The sequence below is a fragment of the Poecile atricapillus genome, chromosome 1, assembly GCF_030490865.1.
Source record: "Poecile atricapillus isolate bPoeAtr1 chromosome 1, bPoeAtr1.hap1, whole genome shotgun sequence".
NCBI classification, from domain to species: Eukaryota; Metazoa; Chordata; class Aves; order Passeriformes; family Paridae; genus Poecile; species Poecile atricapillus.
The window spans coordinates 165,626,236-165,644,637 of record NC_081249.1 but is presented as its reverse complement, the minus strand read 5'-3'; the positions used below and the strand labels follow the sequence as shown (position 1 = coordinate 165,644,637).

The 18,402-nt window shown below is 42.3% G+C and overlaps 1 protein-coding gene across 1 annotated transcript in view; it reads right to left on the bottom strand.

The window, feature by feature from the left end:
- The window catches only part of LOC131585866 (ras and Rab interactor 3-like), a 156,518-nt gene that overhangs the window by 30,993 nt on the left and 107,123 nt on the right, over positions 1 to 18,402 (bottom strand). Inside the window, exons 20-21 of the mRNA XM_058852518.1 lie at positions 15,835 to 16,021; positions 12,815 to 12,929 (exon numbers count right to left, since the gene is read on the bottom strand). Coding sequence (XP_058708501.1) covers positions 12,815 to 12,929; positions 15,835 to 16,021 — 302 coding nt within the window. The remainder of the gene's footprint in view (positions 1 to 12,814; positions 12,930 to 15,834; positions 16,022 to 18,402) is intronic.

Genomic DNA, 18,402 nt, shown 5'->3' with positions numbered 1-18,402 from the left:
TATCTGTTTTCTCTTCTCAATGTCGTTTTTAATTTATTCTGTAATCTGATGCCTCTGTTTCTTCCACATGATGTCAAAGCTGTAGTTTGGGTATAGGTTGCACAATGCTTGACTGTCCCAGCCAACCTATGTCTGTTTTGTCTTTCTTGTCTTTCTTAGTGTTCTTTACTTAACTGATAGTTGTTTCTGGTTTTTTTTCCTCATCAAGGAAGGGCTGAAACTTCCCCAGTTGGAACTTCTGCCTGAGTCTCCTGTTATGCATCCAACTCATTCTTTTTCAAAAGACTTCAATTGTATGGCTTCCTACAGAGTTTAATCTTTCTGGCCGTGATGAAAAAAATCACTGCTCATGGCAGTTCCTGGGAGACTGGAACTAATGAATTATGAAACTGATAAAGTGTTAATGAACTTGGTTTTAGAGTATAAGAGAAATCTATTTTTAGACTATGTTCTTCACTAAATATAATTATGTTGTGCTGAACAAAGTGTCATTAAAGAAGATGCAAATCACAGGCTTTTGTACTCTTCTCAGGCTGGAGCTGAGTAGAAGGGACACTTGATAAAGATGACAGTTCCCCTCTATCCTGTGTGCATGTTCTACTGCTAAGATAAGGAGCTGTCCTCACATCTAACAGCCACAGGGTTCTTGACCACTCCACTGTACTTTGACTCATCCACATTTACCCAAGAAGATGGGCAGCACCTTGGTGTCCACTGAGATTTAATGCCTTTAATTCAGCTTAAATTTGCAGTGCTGCCTGCTCTTGCTGTCTCTGCTGCAAGATGCTTGAGCAGGAATGTGTTACAGGCATTTTACTGCTCTGTTTCCTCCTCATTGCGATCAGTTTTTCAGCAGGGGATAAGAGGGTGCCTCTCATACATACTTCAAGCACAGCCAACTCAGCTAAAAGCTGAGTGTCACAGCTCCTCAGTGCTTTCCTTAAAGGTATCTATGTGGATATCACTGCCAGCTATTTCAGGTATTAAGAGCAGAGTACATGCTGGGGAGTGGTTATTCAGTTTCAAAGCCCTTGCCTTACTTGTTAGGTCCTCAACCCCATATCCTCTTTCCAGGTATGGAATAAAATACCTTAAAGTCTGTGGAAATTTGAGAGTTTCTTCAGCTAGAGGAGATCCAGGACTTCTTCCCAGGACCAGATATCAATATGAGATACAGCTGAAGTTTTAGATGTAGCCACACAGGGTCTGTTTTTGCAGGAATAAGGGAGGAAACATGGCCTTTCTGAAATATGGAGGACTGAGGGGGACACTCAGGGGAGTAGGATAATCTGTTCAATCAGTGTGGACCCTGCACTAAGCAGCCGAGCAAGAGTTGTGATCATTGCTGGGGAAGTCACATTTTTGCAGGTCATTCAGCATCCTTATTCATTATGATGGCAGTACAAGATTTATGCTGCCCAGCTGCCCATTAAAACTGTCAGGGCTTAGGCCCGTGGCTGACAAGACAAACTGGATATAGATGCTTGTAAATTACTCTCAAAAGGCAAATTTCTTTGGTAAAACTTTGTGAAGCAAACAAAGCATTCAGATATATAAAGCGTCTCCCCTGTGCCTCACGTAACAGGAAACAGTGCTATGATTTGGAATTCTGGGGATTTAGTTCTTAGCAACAGTCTCCAGGTCATATGGATAAATCTTGAGAATCAACCCTTACATGAAAAATGTATGCTATCATACAGATGTATTTTATTAAAAAAAACCCTTTTTCTCCATTTACTTTGGAGAAAAGCTTATTTCTCTGGCTCAGAGATACATTGTGAAGTCCCATAGTGCTGAGGTTAATCATACAGAAAAAGGAAGTTTGCAGAGCATTTTAAGGGAAGCCATCCAGTATTCATAATCACATCCTGCAGGAGAGACTTCCAGGAAGAGAAGCCTTTACAAACAAGACAATTTCCAAGGGTGAGTGATGAAAGGGAATAACCCACTTTGAAATGGCAAAGGTCAATAGGGTGGACCAAAAAAAGAAAAAAAAAAAACCCAACTGCTTCCTAGAGCTGCAGTCCCACCTAGTTGCCAACCTGGTGAAAGAAGCTCTTTTGTTTCCTGCTTCTGAGCAGGATATATTGTACTGTCACTGACTTTGAGGGTCCTACTCAAGGGTCAAAGAGTGAGGTCCTTAATGCCCTCATTTCACTTCTAACAGTATCTTATTTACCTCATTTACAAATCTAAACTCTTGTAAGCTCTATAAGATACTTAGATAGCACTGTCCAAGGATAAAAAATTATCATTTGTTTCAGTTTAGCCACTGAGACAAGGGCGCTTGTATTATGGGTATTGATTTAGAGTAGCTGTTTTAATGCCAGTAAGCTTTTTGGGTTCTGTTCAAGGTACTAAGCAGAGCAGGGTAAGACAATATTATCCTAGAACAGCACGCACAGTCTCTAGCTCTGATTACACACAGATTTTGCATTATGCCTCTTGGGAGTGAAAAATAAGGAAAAAAAAAAAGCCAAAGTAAGGATTAACAAAGCTAACAAGACCCCGAGGGCTTCTTTCCAAAAGCCTTTCTCTACAATCCCATCTGTTTAAAGCTTAGAGTAAAAATGAAAGTATTTGCGTGGGGAGAGGGGAGGTAACTCTTCAGGATGAGAGTTAAAAAAAAAAAAAGAATAAAGCTACCCGCTATGAGCAACCAGAATGTTTCCAAAACATCTTGTGAAACCACAGAGAAGCCTGGCACTCTTCAATTTTGAAAAAGCAATGGCACAAAAATGTTTTTGCTTTTTTTTTTAATGTATTAAATTAATTTTTTAATTTAATGTATTAAAATAAGCAGTGTGTCAGTGATGTGGGACTCAGCTCAAATGAAAATGTTGAGACTTTCTGCTTTCCTTGTGCATGTCTGCATTTAGGAGAGAAATGATGGAGTTGCACAACAGGTTATAAAATGTGTCCTCATACAATGTTTTACAATATCCCCCAGGCCTGTGGTCACTATTCTTGCCAAACCAAAAATTCTGGACTCCTAGTTCAGAGTAGTCTCCTGAAGGGGAACTCCTTGACTCTAACCCACTTTTCAGGGTTAATAGTGATGTGGATAATGGAGAACTCATCCTTGGCAGACAGGCTGATCTTGGGAAGATGTCTAGGTTAAACATCCCTAGGGGACTAGAAATCATTCAGTGTATTATCTCAAATCAAACAACAGACAGCAGACTAGACAAAGATAATGTCTCCTATGTCCTTATTACAGCCCACACAGTGGTGGCCTTTGGTCTGATACTGCCTGTGGAGGCAGACAAGATCCAGCAGAAAGCAGCAGCAAAACAGCACTCCCAGAGCTGAAGGTCAGGGCTGGGGCAGAGCTCCCAGTTATCCCATACCATGGAGCTGACTTGCTCAGTGAGAGGTTTTTAACGCCAAGAAGATGTGTAGATGATGGCAGACTTTTCTTGCTAATGAGAAACACGCATAAGCAGGGGAAACAAGCCCATGCAGAGCCCGGGGTGGTGCAGGAAGATTGTTACCTGTGTCTGAGAGAGGCTAATCTGAAGATAATTAGGGTAGCTCTACATCTTATAGGCAGCAACAGGAGCCACGTTAAGCCGCAATATTCATCAGTTTACTCTCCTTAATGGCAAGGTGTCTGCCCAGAGGCCTCCTTAAATGCAATTAAACTCCTTACAATGTGAACCTGGAGGTTAACTGAATATTCAGCTTTTCCAGTGTCCCCTGATAAAAATACACAAACTTTTACTCATCAATTTGCTAATCCTTGAAAAAAAGCAGTCTTGGACAGGTTTTGCTGCTGCAATGTATGATTTGCTTAATTAAGATGGAATCAGCCAGTTTTGGGGAAAGAAGGGAAGAAGGACCTTCTGTCCCAAGGGTGTTGATAACTTGTTATTTTTTCCAGCACATTTCTTCTTTTTTCAGGCTTGTCAAGCCCAGAGCTGACAACAGTTTCTTGCTTTGCCTCAATCACACGCTCCATCATGCAGCAATAAAGGAAAACATTCCTCTTAAATAAATTGGAAAAATTGACTCTCCACCAATACAGCAGCTGAGCTACCTGTCAGGCTACACAAAAACCATACAAAAGAAGTCTGAATAGTTGTGTTGATAGCTCAGTGCTGGACATTGTCAAGAGCTCAGCAATCAAAAGGTCTCTCTGCAGCCCAGTAAATACAATGCTGGCCAGGATGGGCTTGCTCAGGGCACAGATGGCTGAGCCCCTTCAGCAACCTGTGCTTCAGCCCTTAGCCTGTAAAATCGGTGCCTTCATTTAGAAAAGTCAGCTGAAATCATCTTGGCAGGGAAGGGAAAGGTCAGCTTCTCATCCTGCTGCCAGCAATGCTCTGCCTTGGGAAGGTTGGCTGCTATGGGGCAATTTGGCCACAGTTTTTCACTGACTTCCCACCCATCCTGACAGTGCTTTTGCCCTGCCTTCAGCCTCTTCTCTTGGCACCATAAAGCAGCTCTGATGGGCTCCTGCCTTTGTGGCCAGCCTAGAGCACATTGGAGGCTCATACAAGTATTCAGCAGTAAAGAATGCGACCCCGTCCTTGGTCACCTGCTGCCCCTTTCCAGCTTGTTCTCAGATCTCCCTCTCCAGTCTGCCACCAACCCTTCCCAAAGTCACCTGTAGCCCCTCAGCCCTTTAAACATGTTTTTTTTTTTCTATTCCAGACTTTATTCCACATAACCCAGCATATGGTAACACCTCTAAGGAAGCATTGCCCCACCACACTGTCCTGCTTTCACAGCCTCACATCCACATTGCTCACTCCTTCCCAACCATAACCTGCATGAGGCAGAGGAAGACAGCGACCAGAGGGGCTGGAGGGCAGGGACACGTGCTACTGACAGATGAGGAATGATAAAAGCCCTTCTCATGGCAGCAGTGTCAGCATGAATTTACAGCCTAAACTCACATAAAACCTGACTCTCCTCCCTCTCCATGCCCTTTTCCACCAACTTTACTTGTACTTGTGGGGCTGCAGTACCTTCACTACTAGTTGCTGGGACAACTATTTTTTCCTTATACACATAAATATATATATGTACAGTAAAGTCATATTCTGTAGTGAACTTGAAGATGCTTAATGACCTTCCTGACTGGTAGACAAGTCTCCAGGGCAGTTCACAAGGTGCCAAGTCAGTCCTCTCTTTGCTTTATCGCTGAATGCCAGAATAGGTTATCCAAAAAAACCACACACAACCCAAGAACCAAAAAAAGCACCACCTTGATCTTTTCACTCTGTAATGTCAGGTTCAGCGTCTCATCTATTCAGAGGAAATCAAAGCTATAAATAGTTCTACCCTGCTTTCATGCCTTAGTTTACAGAATTAAGAATTCTTCTTTCTGGTATTGAATGCTGCAGGGCTTCCACTGAAGGAGACCAACTGTTTTGTTTAAAGTGACCCTTTAAAAAAGAACTGTGGTACCATTGCAGTGATAACAGAAGTAACCAAATATACTTTCTGATGGGCCCTTCTGCCTGCAGTCTGATGAGCCAGAGATTGTTTTGAGAGGTTTGACATGGAAAGGGTGGAATGTACATTTACTCCTTGGATTGTCTCATGCCAACTGAAAATTCCCTTTAATATCTGTGCAAAAATAGTCCAGGAGATTTGCAGTGTTATTAATGGCACATGATGAAGTCTATTTCAGCCTGCAGCAAGCTCAGCTCTCCAATATGCCTAGGGGCATATGATTACCTCTGTGGGGCATTACTGGGCCTTTTCAAGTACATTTGAGCACCTGATAGGAGTTAGCTGCAAGTCTGCACCGATTAAATAAACCGAGCACATTCTATCTTTCCCTATACACAAAGGGAGGAGAAGCTGAAGAAAGGAAGGTTATGGGTTTTGAGGAGATCACAGGTGACACACTACTACAGAAAATATTTGTTTTACTTCTTTTTTCACCACTATCCCTCTGTGAATCTTAGTGGTATTTCAAGAACCTGGACCTTAGAGAATGGGAAGTGCTTTTGCGGCTCTACTGAGACATCCCTTCTGAGAACTGCTGTCTGCCCTGAGCTTGCCCACAGCCTGACTCAGTATCACTTATGGGATCCCACAGGCAGGCAGGGACAGATCTCTAGCCCAAAATCCTTCTAAAACCAAGGCCATCCATGAGGTCAAACCAAGTCACTCAAGGCTTCATCCAGCCCTATCTTTAAAACCTCCCATGAAAATCTGAAAGCGCTACCCAAATATATGTCTTCATCTTAGAGTCAGGTTTACCAGCACAACACAACAAGTGAAAGTTTATTCACTTTAGCTATGAAGGATCCCATCTTTCTGACCTCAGTCTGTGCCACAGATTTCTATCTTTTCTATCTTCGTTCCAGTTCAGAAGGGATCCAAAATAAATGCAATGAAAAATAATTTTTAAAGTGGCAGACTGTCTTCTTATAGGTTGTTTTCCTTTATCTTCTGTTATCTTCTGGTTTTTGAGTATTACCAAAATTGCAAGGTTTTTTCCTGCATTTGTGGTGGTTATTTTTCTTTCTGGAAAAAAAAATAAAAATCTGCCTATCTTCACTCTACTTCCTGATTCCAGGAGACAGAATGTTAGCAGAAGAGTTGCAAAACTGAGGAAGCTATTGCAAGAACTGTCAACACTTCCACAAAAATATTCACATCACAAAGTTCATCTGCACAACTGGCCACTTGCATTAAAGGAGTTAAATTGTGAGTAGACTGCAGTAACTGAGCTATCCTCCTATTTTTTTCCCATTACCTCATTTGTGCAGAACTACAATGTAGTTCACATGGGAGAATACCACCTGACCGTACTGTGACATGTCAGCAGCAAGTACTTTAGTCTCTGAGTTCATTAATCCAGCCTCAGCATTATGTATTAAAATAAACATTAACAAAATTAATCAGGGAAATCTCCCATAAATGAACATAGTTGTCCATGTTAGCTGGGGTGCCAGAGGAGTGCAATAGACAAGTCTATTGTCAGCATCTGGAGGTGCTTGAGTCAACAGAGAGCATCTACTGAGTTGTTCCTACTCAATCTGCCTCCTCTTCCCTGCCCTGTGAGTTAGTGTTCTCACACAGCGCTGGGACACACTGATCCATGCAGGCACACACATGGGAGTTTGTCTCCTTCATATCTGAGCTCTGCCATCATGCCAGGCATGCCCACAGCCCTCACCTCAGGCTGCAGAGATGTAAAGACCATGGCTACCAGCAGCTGTGTTTAGAGCTAAGCCTGCAGAGATGAAGAAAGTCCATCCCCCTGTTGCTCTAATGTCTCTCTTTAAACAAGCTGCTGTCCAATTGCTGTCATTTAATTTCCATCTGTTACTGTTACAGGACAGTCAGAATGACTGCACATGTCCTTTTTATCTGTGCAAATGGCATTAGTCTATAATAAAAAACTGTGGGTTTTTTTCCCATATGTGCTTGGGAAAGAGGAATGCCAGTGTTGAGGTGACTGAAGTGACTTTGTAATGATTGGCAAAGTTGACTTTGAGAATTAAGCTTGCCTTCATATCTTTAGACTGCACCTATTTGGGATCATTAAGGCAAGGAAGTATATTGTAAAATCCTAGCCCTTCGGTAATCTTTTCCTGTTGATTTCACATTTCCTAACATTCAAAATGGAAAGGAACACCTTTGCTCATCTAAGTTTCTGTTTGGCCTCTCCAGCAAGGCGTACCTTCCCGCTGCCTCTGTATCTGGTGTAACTCTTTGTTCAGTCCTGATAGAGTTTGCTGTCAGATGTTCACTGTACAGATGTACAAAGTGGTCAGATCCTCACAAACTTTCATGGCAAGCAGATAAAGTAGTTAAAGAATTAACCAGGCAGGTTAAACTGCTGCTGTGTGCTTTACTTGAGTTGTAATCCTTTCCTAAATCCCTCCTGTCTCAAGTATTTCATACCAAACTCCAGTCTGCACTTCCTGAGCTCAGTCTGGCTTTAAGAAAGGTCAAGTAAGGTGACCAGGATCCAGACACTGGATTTCTTTATCAACATCCTTTTTGCTACCAGACTTGCAATTTTGCAGCAACACTTAGTGATTGCTCTAAAACTGCTTTGGAGTACAGTAATTGCCTGCACCTTTTCTGTCAAGGTATATTGTAGGTCCTTACCACAAGCTCATACCACATAGCCTGGAGTACAGCTGCTGTCCATAAACCAGAAATTGAGTATAAGCTACCGTGTCCAATGGCACCATGTCTCATCCTTCAAAGGAGGTATTAATCATGTTCTGGACATTTTTGTATTACTTGGAGATAATTTATTTTGGTTTTCCCATTTGATTTTGCTGAGGTTATTTCAAGACCTTTTTTATAGTCCAGTTTATTCAGAGTTGGTCTGCAGAGAAGCTTGGAGGGCCAGAGCTCAGAGAACTTTAAGTGTCATAATTTTCCTCTAATAAATGAAATAGCCACACTAAAGCCAAGGCTTCACTATAAACCCTGCCTTCAGCTGGGCACTCATTGATTTTGGGGGACCCAAGCCCTTAAGCCTTGGCACCATGTGTTGTAGCACATTCTGCTTCTGAACAGTTGTGTCTGGTGGCACGTTGTCCCCGACAGGTACAGTGTAAATAAGGATCAAGGACAGCAACTTTACAACATGGGCTCATGCAGACAGACTCTGAAAATACACCTCCAAGTGAGCTAAGGCAGTTGCAGCAGTGGGGGACATGATTACAGGAGATGGGCAGCTATGGCAGGAGCAGGTCAGCCTCAAAGCCCTTACGATATGAACCTGAAAAGTTCAAGATGGATTTAGCAAATACATTTCATTTATATTTCTATTTTAAAAAATCTAATAATATGAACAATAAGTTCTTTATTCTGTGAAATTGCAGATACTTGTGTTTAGTGCCATTCTGCTTACTTGGAAAGGAATCACATCCTTTTTTCTTGGTACAGAAGAGCTTGGAAAACAATTACTACACATCCCACACCAAAGCATATGTAAAAGATTCCTGAGAAGTATGTGATCAACTCATGTGTATTGTGAAATAAAATTATTTTCAGCTATTATTTAAAAAATTTCCCAGAAAAAAAAGAAACTATTAACGTCAGTTTATGGTGATAGAGAATTCCTCTATTAAAGGACTTTGCCCCTGTGGCAGGTGCCTTCATGATTCTTGGTGAAAGTAAAAGCTAGTGTCGCTACCTGCACCGTGGTACTCAGATGCTTCTTCTGAGCTCTCGGTATACGCTACTTCAGAAATGCATATGTACTTTAAACATCTGATTCTTCCCTTTTTAATAATGCTGCAATGGTCAGCAGGATGACTTCTGAAGGTATATACCTGAAAAGGAGGGGGATTTAGGGCCTGAGGATGACACCAGTTTGCTGAGAAGAGCCAAGGGCAGGAGTCAGCTGAGGAAGGGGTGCTCAGTTTGTGAGGCTGGGGCTCCATCTCAGAATGAAGCAGAAGGGGCAACTCTCAGAAGAGAAAGTGCACAAAGTAGTCAAGATTTTGGCAAAGATTGAGAGGTAGCTGCCAACACTGCATCTCTAAATGGTAAAAATCTTGTAACCAGCTTTAGGTCTTGGAGATTTCCACTGCTTTCAGTAAGAAGTAAAGGATCCTTCAGGCCAAGTGCAAAACCACAGAGATCCAAGGCTTTGAAACTTGCCAGGTTTCTCAGCTTTCTGATGAACCGTATGGTATCTGACATCAGCTGGTTGGTCTCTTCTATAGCTACTGATACTGCTGGTATTTAGCCTTTCTGTCTTTGGAAGAATTGCAACCAAAAAGAACCAGAAGAAAAAATTTTAAGTCCATTCTTCTGTTCTCTCTAAGGCCTACTTCACAGAAGAGGTGAAAATTTCCCAGAAAAAAAAAAAATAAAGGAAAGAGGTTTCATTTCTTTATTCCCTTACCTCTTGGGTTCTTTGTGGATTTCTATTTAAAAAGAGAAATCACAATTAAATACAGTCTTCCCATCAGAAAACTATACTTCCCTAAATATTTCATGAAGTATCAACAAAGTTGATATGGGGAAAAGAAATAGTAAAACAATGAGCCACTCTTATTTTGCAGTGCAATGCCAAGAAGATTCTGAAAGACCTTTTTGTACTTCATTGAATAGCCATCTCTATATGGAGCACGGGGGCTGGGCAATAATCTCTGTACCATCATCGTGGTACCAGGGAAAGCCTCCTCGGATCCTGACTGAAAAGTAGGGTGGAATGAGAGTGGCACTACAAACAGCCAAGGACAAGAAGCAGCTGGCAATGTTATTCAAAATAGTAAGCTGGTTGCAACTTGAATTTTGCTAGGTTGCAACTTGAATTTTAACTGAAGAAAGGCTCTCCATAAAATCAGAACTCTATATATCAAGACAAATCCAGATTTCAGTTTACATCTGAATGCATCAACTGTGTGGAGTCTAACGAGTTGAACTGAGGTAAGGAAAAGAATTTGTTCCTGCTTCTTCAAACACTTTAGGAGAAGCCAGATCTCAGAAAGGGACAAACTGCTCTCACTGGAGCAAGTCACACAGATCATTGCTTATGTGTCAGAAAGGAAAGAGAGATTTTCTGAAGGTAAAGAATAGATGTTTGGATAAACCCTGCCAGTCCACAGTGGCCCTCAGGCTATGCAGCTGGGGTCTTTCACATATTTTCAGGAGTGTAACACCAAATTTCCAACTTACTTATATTCCACAGCCAAGAGAGTGTCTCCGGGAGTGCTCAGAGGTCTCCTACCCTGACACTTACAGAATACCAGGGATGAAGTGAAGGGCACATCATCCATCTGAGGCAATCCAGACATACCAGGTTACTTGTCAAGGAAGCTCAGGCTCTAAATTCTTTTAAAGCATTTGGACATCTTAATTTTTTTTCTGAAAAAATTTTAGAAGGCAGTGTAGTAATGCAGTTAAAAAAGCTAAAGAATTAATTAATTACCTAAGGTATTAGATTAGTCTGCGACACAGAAGATATACCATCTCCCCATCTACTAAGTACAGTCCTTTGGCTTTATTAACAAGAATTCATTCAATTTCTTTTATACTTAAAATCCAAGTTACTTACTGTAAATGAGAAAGGAGGCAAAAGAGCGACCATTTCTGTACCCAGCGTGTTCTTGTCAACAGAATGCAGGATGGAGAACTGAGAGGCTTTCTACCAACTGACACACAACACCAACAGAACTCAAGCTAAAAATAATGTGAATATCCACCATAGCAATGCATGAGCCTCATGGCCACTGGAATTGTTGCATGTGATGGCAGTTCTCCTACTTTATGAATGAGAGCTGAATTTTAATTACCCTCCTCCACTTACTTTGCAACTTGTATGAAAGTGGTGGAAACGGATTTAATTCTTGTTTCTACCAGGAAGCTTGTCTCCCCATATATCCTTTGCATTAAGGTAGTGATAAATTAGAAAAAGCATGGCAGCAAAGTCTCTTTAGATAGGCTAGCTCAGTGCCATTTTTGTACTACATTTTACTTTGCCTGTTCTAAAAGAAATCAGATTTTACAGCACAGGACACAAGCCAAGAAGTAACATTTCTATAAATGACATTTTTTAGGATGACATGATTTGATTTTTTTAACTTTTATCCAAAGGAAAGCTTGAATCATCAAAAACCGATTTCCCACCATGAAAAATCTAAGTCCTGGGTCAAGTTCAAATAGCTAAATAGAGAAAAGTTTCCCTACCCTGCAGCTAACCCTTGCCCTTGTATTCTTAATTGAACACCTGAAGTTGTGGCAAAAGGTTTGTTGTTCCTGCCCTCACACGGGAGCACTGGACACTGAACATCTCTGCCGCTGGGTGCTCACAGGAGCAGGCAGATGAGAGAGAAAGCTTCCCTGGGGATGCAGCAGCCAGACAGGGAGCACGTGCAGGAGCAATGCTGTGACAGATTGTGGTCTGGCCTTGAGGTTAGAACACTTCAAGAGATTCAGTTGTACCTCGGGCTTTGAAGTCTGTTTACAATGCAGAGGTATGCGAAGAAATATAGGAGAAGGAAAAACTATTTAAGCAACTGTAAAAGTTCATTTGAACAAGGGGAAAGTAATGTTGCAACACCGATCAGCAGAAACACAAGTGTTTTAGCAGAGAATAAAACAGTTTCTCTGGGGAGCTGGCTTTGTGACAGAATTCAGTGGCAGAAGACGTAGATGTGTTCAGATAAATAAATAGTGTGAAGTTATTTTATGAACTCTTTTGAGTGTGTGTTTCTATGACTATCCTAAAACTCAGGTGTTTCCAAATATTCCTGTGAAAGTGGAAATCATGTGCCTTGCACATCTATTGACACAGAGGGCTGCATTAGATGTGGCTGACTATGAACAGAGTTAATTTTCACTTGCTCATGGCAGACTTGGATATCCAACTGGGAATAGCAGCGATAGCACTGAAGCTGCCCTGGTTGGCTTTGAAAACATGCAGTTTAGGAATAACTTGTTGTTCAGTGTGACTGTACAAGGTTCATGAAAAGGCAACATAGCAGATGTCAGGTGACCTTCAAATTCAGTGGCTTAAATAGAGACAGTCAGTGACTTAACAAGGCTTAGTCTGCCAGTGCTTTCTGCTTTCCTCAGGACTTCCAGCTGGTGAAAGGCAGCTCCCCTCACATGATCAAAGCACTGGCCTCCTCGTCTGGAGGTGCTTTATTTCCCTATTGTGAGTCTGTAAATGATAACAGAAGGTGCAGAACCACAAGGGAACTGAGGTGAAGCAGCTGCAGGAAATATTAACTGAAGTACATCATAAAAGCAAGATCTGCTGCCAGTCACAAGAGGAACCTGTTCAGTGCAAGTGAGATTACATAAATATTGGTGATCACAAGAGGACACAGTAAAATAACCAGAGCAAGACCAGAAAATATAAAGACCTTACTTGATTTTTCTTCTTTAATGTTGTACTCCAGCACACCAGGAGCTTCATTCTGCACTGGCAGGCGGACTGCAAGGACCATGTTGTTCACATTACCCTCTTTCCTAACTAAGAATATCTGAAAAAGGAGAGAAGAATCAAGAGCTCAGCTACATTATGTGAGCTTCTAAACTTTATTTTAGGTCATAGGCAATGTAGATTTTTATCAGTAAAATCCACCTTTAAATAGCCTTATTTTAGCTTTGTTCCACTTAGTTAAGCTTTATGCAACAAAAATAATGGAGAAAGGGACATTTAATCTAAGTGAAATTCAGACCTGTAAAGGGACTCACAAAGTTTCTATGCATCACTGATGTCCCACTTTTGTCTAAAGCAAACTGTTTTACTAACTTAAGAATTTAAAACTGCACTCACAAATTGTTAAGCAATGATCCTCACATCAGTGCCCCATATCACAGATGTGTCACCCTAGAATGTCCCAGTCCAGGTCTAAAGCAAGGGAGTCACTTGTACATTTAATGGGTAAGGATTTGAGTGTACATGAGTGGAACATAAAGCCAAAGGCTCTGGTGGCCACAATGTCCATGGCAGAGCTTTTGTATGGGACCAGAAGAACATTCAGGCTGGCAGATATCCTGGGAGGGCCCTTCTCCAATCCCCTGGGTGAAACCATGAGGCCAGAACAAGTTTCTCAGGGATTTCTCTGCACAAGTCTGGACAATGTCCAAAGCTGGAGACTGAACAGCCTCTCTTGGCAATCTATCCCACCCCTTACTGTCGTCACAGGGATAAAATGCTCCCCTGCACCCAGTCTGAACCCTCTGGTTTCAATGTACACTGTTGCCTCCTGTCCTCCCACCCTGCAGTTCTGAGCACAGCCTGGCTTTATCTTCTCCATGACCTCCCTGCAGGTACCAGGGGTTGCTGTGTGGTCCCCTGAAGTTGTCCTCTGGTTGAACAAGCCCTGTTCCCACAGCCCTGTCTTCAGTGGGTCTGTACCCAGCTCACTGGCCACCATCCCTACAGGTCCTTTCCCACAGAGCTGCTCCACCAAGAAAAAGGAAAAATTCCTCATTCTTTGTATTGTGTGAGATCCTAAGTGTTTTCTAATTAAAGCTCATTGTTAGGGATATTTTTAGCTTGTATCTTGAAGGTGCAGATACAAAGACAAAATAATCTTCACCTTCAGCTGTTCTTTGATAGTAAGCTTAGGCAGAAGGGAGTCAAAGTATTTTTTAAAAAAACTGAATTTAAAAATTAAGCTAATTTTGTAGCCTGGATATTAATATTAGAAAGAGAAGTGTGAGTTGATAAAATCATTAATCAACTGTAATATATGGAAATCTAGCAAAAAACCATTAGTTTCTTGGGCAGAGAAATTTTTAAAAAGCTTGTCTAGAAGCCAGGAGCTTTCCCTGCATGAGTCCCAGTCATAAGGGCATCTCCAATCACTTTGAAGCACCCATGATGAACACACAGCTTTAGGGCTGCTTCACAACCTCACGCAGTGCTGTCATCTTGGCCTCTGAGTTCAGAAGGAATGGAGCCCCAGAGGCTCAGGTCTACCATCAGGGCAGAGAAAATGCAAATAAATGTACAGGTGTATGCCCTACACAGGCTGATTTCCAGTGCAGGGCAGCCCCCACCTTCTGTGGCAGTAAGTGTCTGAAGGGAGGAGGCAGGTAGGATCTGCAGGGAGAGGTTCCCTTGCCCAGGTCCTACCACCCACAAGGCAGTGCTGTCCATGACTGCCAGACAGCACCATCTTATATTGCTACATCCGAAATTTAATCTAAGCAACCAGGGAAATGAAACCTGGAAATGAATCACTTCTTTTTTCCTGATCGGCACGCCTGGTTGCCATGGATCCAAAGGCTAAAATTGGACTATGGCTGTTCAGAGAAGTAGGAGATGGGTTTTCTGAGCTGTACTTAACCCTACAGCCTGGGTCAGGACTGGTATTGAAATCAGTCTCTTCTCTTTTAACCACAGGTGGGAATGGTGCTACCCAGTTTCAAGTGGACTCACAGAGGGCAGGAGATTCTGCCCCTGTCGTGGGACACCTCTGATGCAGCACCTCTTCTCCTGGCTGCTTCCAGCTGCAGCTGAAGGCTGTGCCCAAGGGCAGCATGAGCAGGAGGAACAGAGGCAAGATGTTCCCCCAAAGCCTCTTGGAGCCTCTCCCTCCTGCCTGCAGGGATTGGATAATGGCTGAGGAGGCTTGGGGCCATACGTGGCTACATCACAGACAGTCACACACATCTCCACTTTCAGACAGAGCAGAAAAACAAAGAGAATTACTTGCTCAAACTAATTGAAAAATCTGATTCAGAGTGAGGTGCACTGCACAGCCCAGGCTGCTCAGGTCAATTCTGCTGGAGGTTGTCACTCAGCTGTGCCAGCATTTAGTGCTGGGATAGACTGACTCAGCCAAGGGACAGGTCCAAACGTCCTCAGAGCAGGTGTGCCCTGACATCAGCTCAGGTCATTTGCACCCGTCCTTCCAGAAGGATCCAGCCAGGACATCTATAGCCTGCTATACCTCACCTCTCAGACCTCTCAGGAAAGGGGAGCAGCTCCTCTTGGCACAGAGTTGTTTTCCCTAAGCAAGCTTTGAGCTTTACACAAGTCTATAATTCTCTAATACTCAGGTTATGCAAAACAGACACCAGTTGTTGCAATAAAAATGACTCGCTCCCTGAGTCTAAGGTCCTTTTCTTCACAGTTTTTTTTTTTCATTGCTCCAGATTAGGATAATGACCATACCTGTGGGTATGGTGGTGAATGGGAAGCCATCTCCATAATTCTACATGGTAAGTAAATAAAACCAGAGATAATATTCCTTGTTTTCCCAAAGCAAATATATCTGTTTTGTGCTGTTGAGAGAGGTAAAACATCAAATGGTAATGGAAACAGAGAGTAATCTGCTAAATATTTTTGCTTCCACATGAAAAAAAAAGCACTGCTCTCCTAACCAAGGACAGGAAATGTGGCTGTCTGAACTAGAATCGCTTTGGACTTACCCCTGCTGTTTCTTTGCCAAGGATCGCCCCAGCTCTTTCCTGGCTCATGTTCAGCTGAAGCCAGACAGGACACGTCTTGATGAGTTTGTCAAGGATGCTGATCCCTGGAAGCTGGAGGCAATTTCGCACAGCAATGGCCTGACAGAGATGTGTCTCTTTCCCCTCTTCACTGGTATCTCTGACAGGGCTGAAACACAGCAAGGGAGTCCCTGATAAGCAGAATGGCAAATGGAAAACTGGGGGGAGTAAAGACTAAACACAGAGGCAGACACAGGGGCACTTAGACATCAGGAATGTTCCTTGAGGGGCATCAAACCACAGGCACATTGCTATGCCAGCAGGCTGGCAGGGTGCTTTGTGCTTAGTTCTGTTGCTTTTGGCTCACCCATCAATGCTGCCTAAATACAGGTGCCCACAGACGCAGGAAAGGTATGCACAGGGGCAGCCAGAGAGCATTGAGCATGCCTGTCCCCCAGAAGCCACCCTAAAGCTGAAGGGTCTGAGAGATGTTTCATGGCTTCAAAAGCAGTGATGCAGCAGGGGAACCCCTGCAGTCTAATGGCAGACTGGTGTTAAATACTGGCTTTGAGCTATGGTGCTGATTTGACAAAGTATTTATACATGTGTTTCGCTCTGCAGGTAGTGGAAATACTTGTGCTGAAAAGTCTGGTCACAGACCATGGACAAGACCATAGACTCATGGGGATATGGGCTTGTCATTAGTTTGATTAATTGATTTTACATTTAAAGAAAAGGTAAAAGAACATACACAAAAAGTGTTTTGCTGCTCTAATTTTCTGCTTTGATGTCAGAACTGAAAATAGGACTCTCACTTTTTATTTGTTCTTACTTCAAATATTTTTTCCTTTCCCTTTTATTTTTAAAGATACAAATCTTAAGGTACTACATTTTAAATAAGGTCAGTCCTAAACTACAGAAGAGAGTAATATCAAAGGCCTAACCTAACACAGTAAGTCTGTCCCAAAAATCAGTTTGTATAAAAATAGCCTTTCAATTTCCAAAAGCAACACAGAGACTTAATTTTTAGCAGTTTTTTTTCTTTTTCAACCCTTCACACACAGCTTTCTCATAAAATACAGGCACCTCTGTAATTCTGGTCTTAGATTAAGAGTATCAGTTCACAGAACCTTTTAATAAATTATTTTAATAAATCATTTTTTAAGATCATAGTCAAGACAGTAGGACTGAGAGAACTGTGCTTTAAAAAAAAAAAGCAAATTTAAATAAGTGACACTCTCTTCTTACTTGCAATAAAAGCCCAGCTTGTCACATAGTTGAGGGAATTTCTTTCAGATGTAATAGCATGGGATTTTAATCAATATAATCTGAACATATAAAGTAAAACAATGGAAGAGAGCTTTTGGAAGTTACCCTGAGTCATCACTTGGGGTTTTTTTACAGAAGAAATGACCAAAAAAAAAACCTTGTAACCATGTGAAAGGAAAATATGTGTTGGATGGCAATATTCATACTCTGTAGTGGGAAAGAAGTAATGAATTGAAGGGAAAGTTGGCATATAATGAAATGTTCCATAACAGCAAAAATTACTCCCCTAATTAGTCACAGAGGTATGAACCTGATCACATCTGAATGATGTGTGAACCCTGAATCAAAAGGAGGTCATTGCTGTAATGTCCTCCCGTGGCACCAGGGGACATGTACAGCCACAGCTCCAGTGGTGTGGAACTGTGTTAGCCATTAATTATGTAAGATGGGGCCAGCAAAGCACTGATGCTCAGGAATCCCATTGCCTGGAGGGAAATGAGGGTTATCAACAAAGTCAGGAAAGTAACACAAACCAGCTTGGACCTGGTGAGCATCAGGCACACAGTGACCCCAGCACAGGGTTCCCCGCTGGGGGTGCAGGCATCCATCCCTCTGCTCCCTCCCACGGGCACATCATCTGAGAGCCCTGCTCACAGCATCAGCTGGGGGTTGGCAACAAGAACAGACTGGTGAAGAAAAATAACAGAACTACATGAGGCTGCATGTAGGGTCTAACTTTTGGAGAATGGATAGAAAATTGAAAATAATTCCAAACTCAGACATACAAGATGAAAAAGTAAGAGCCTGAAAGTGTTTGCCTTAATGGAAAATCTCATTATTTGAGTGTGTGGAGTGTTTCGGTGCAGCAAATTTAGGGCAGTGGATAAGGTTTTTGTTGGTTTTTGGCACAACAGGAGTCCAATGTTTTGTGGGCCCTCGGGGATGAGATATTCTCCTCTCAAAACCAGACCAGCCTGGAAGGAGCTAAGCAGGCTCTTGTACCTGTAGAGAGGGAGGAAAGCACAGATGAGTGAAAGGGGAGACTGTAGCAAAAGGAGAGACAGGAAGAGTCATTAATGGGATCGTATGGAATCAGGGGAGCATTTGGTGAGACATTTCCTGTCAGTGAGTTATAAGAGATGATGGATAAATTCCCAAAAGAAGAGGATTGCATTGTCCAAATCTCTTAAAATGCTGGGTTTGGAGCAGTAGCACACATTTTATTGAATCAAATCTGTGCTGGCTAAGAAATGGGAGTGAATGACCTCCCAGACCTTTTTC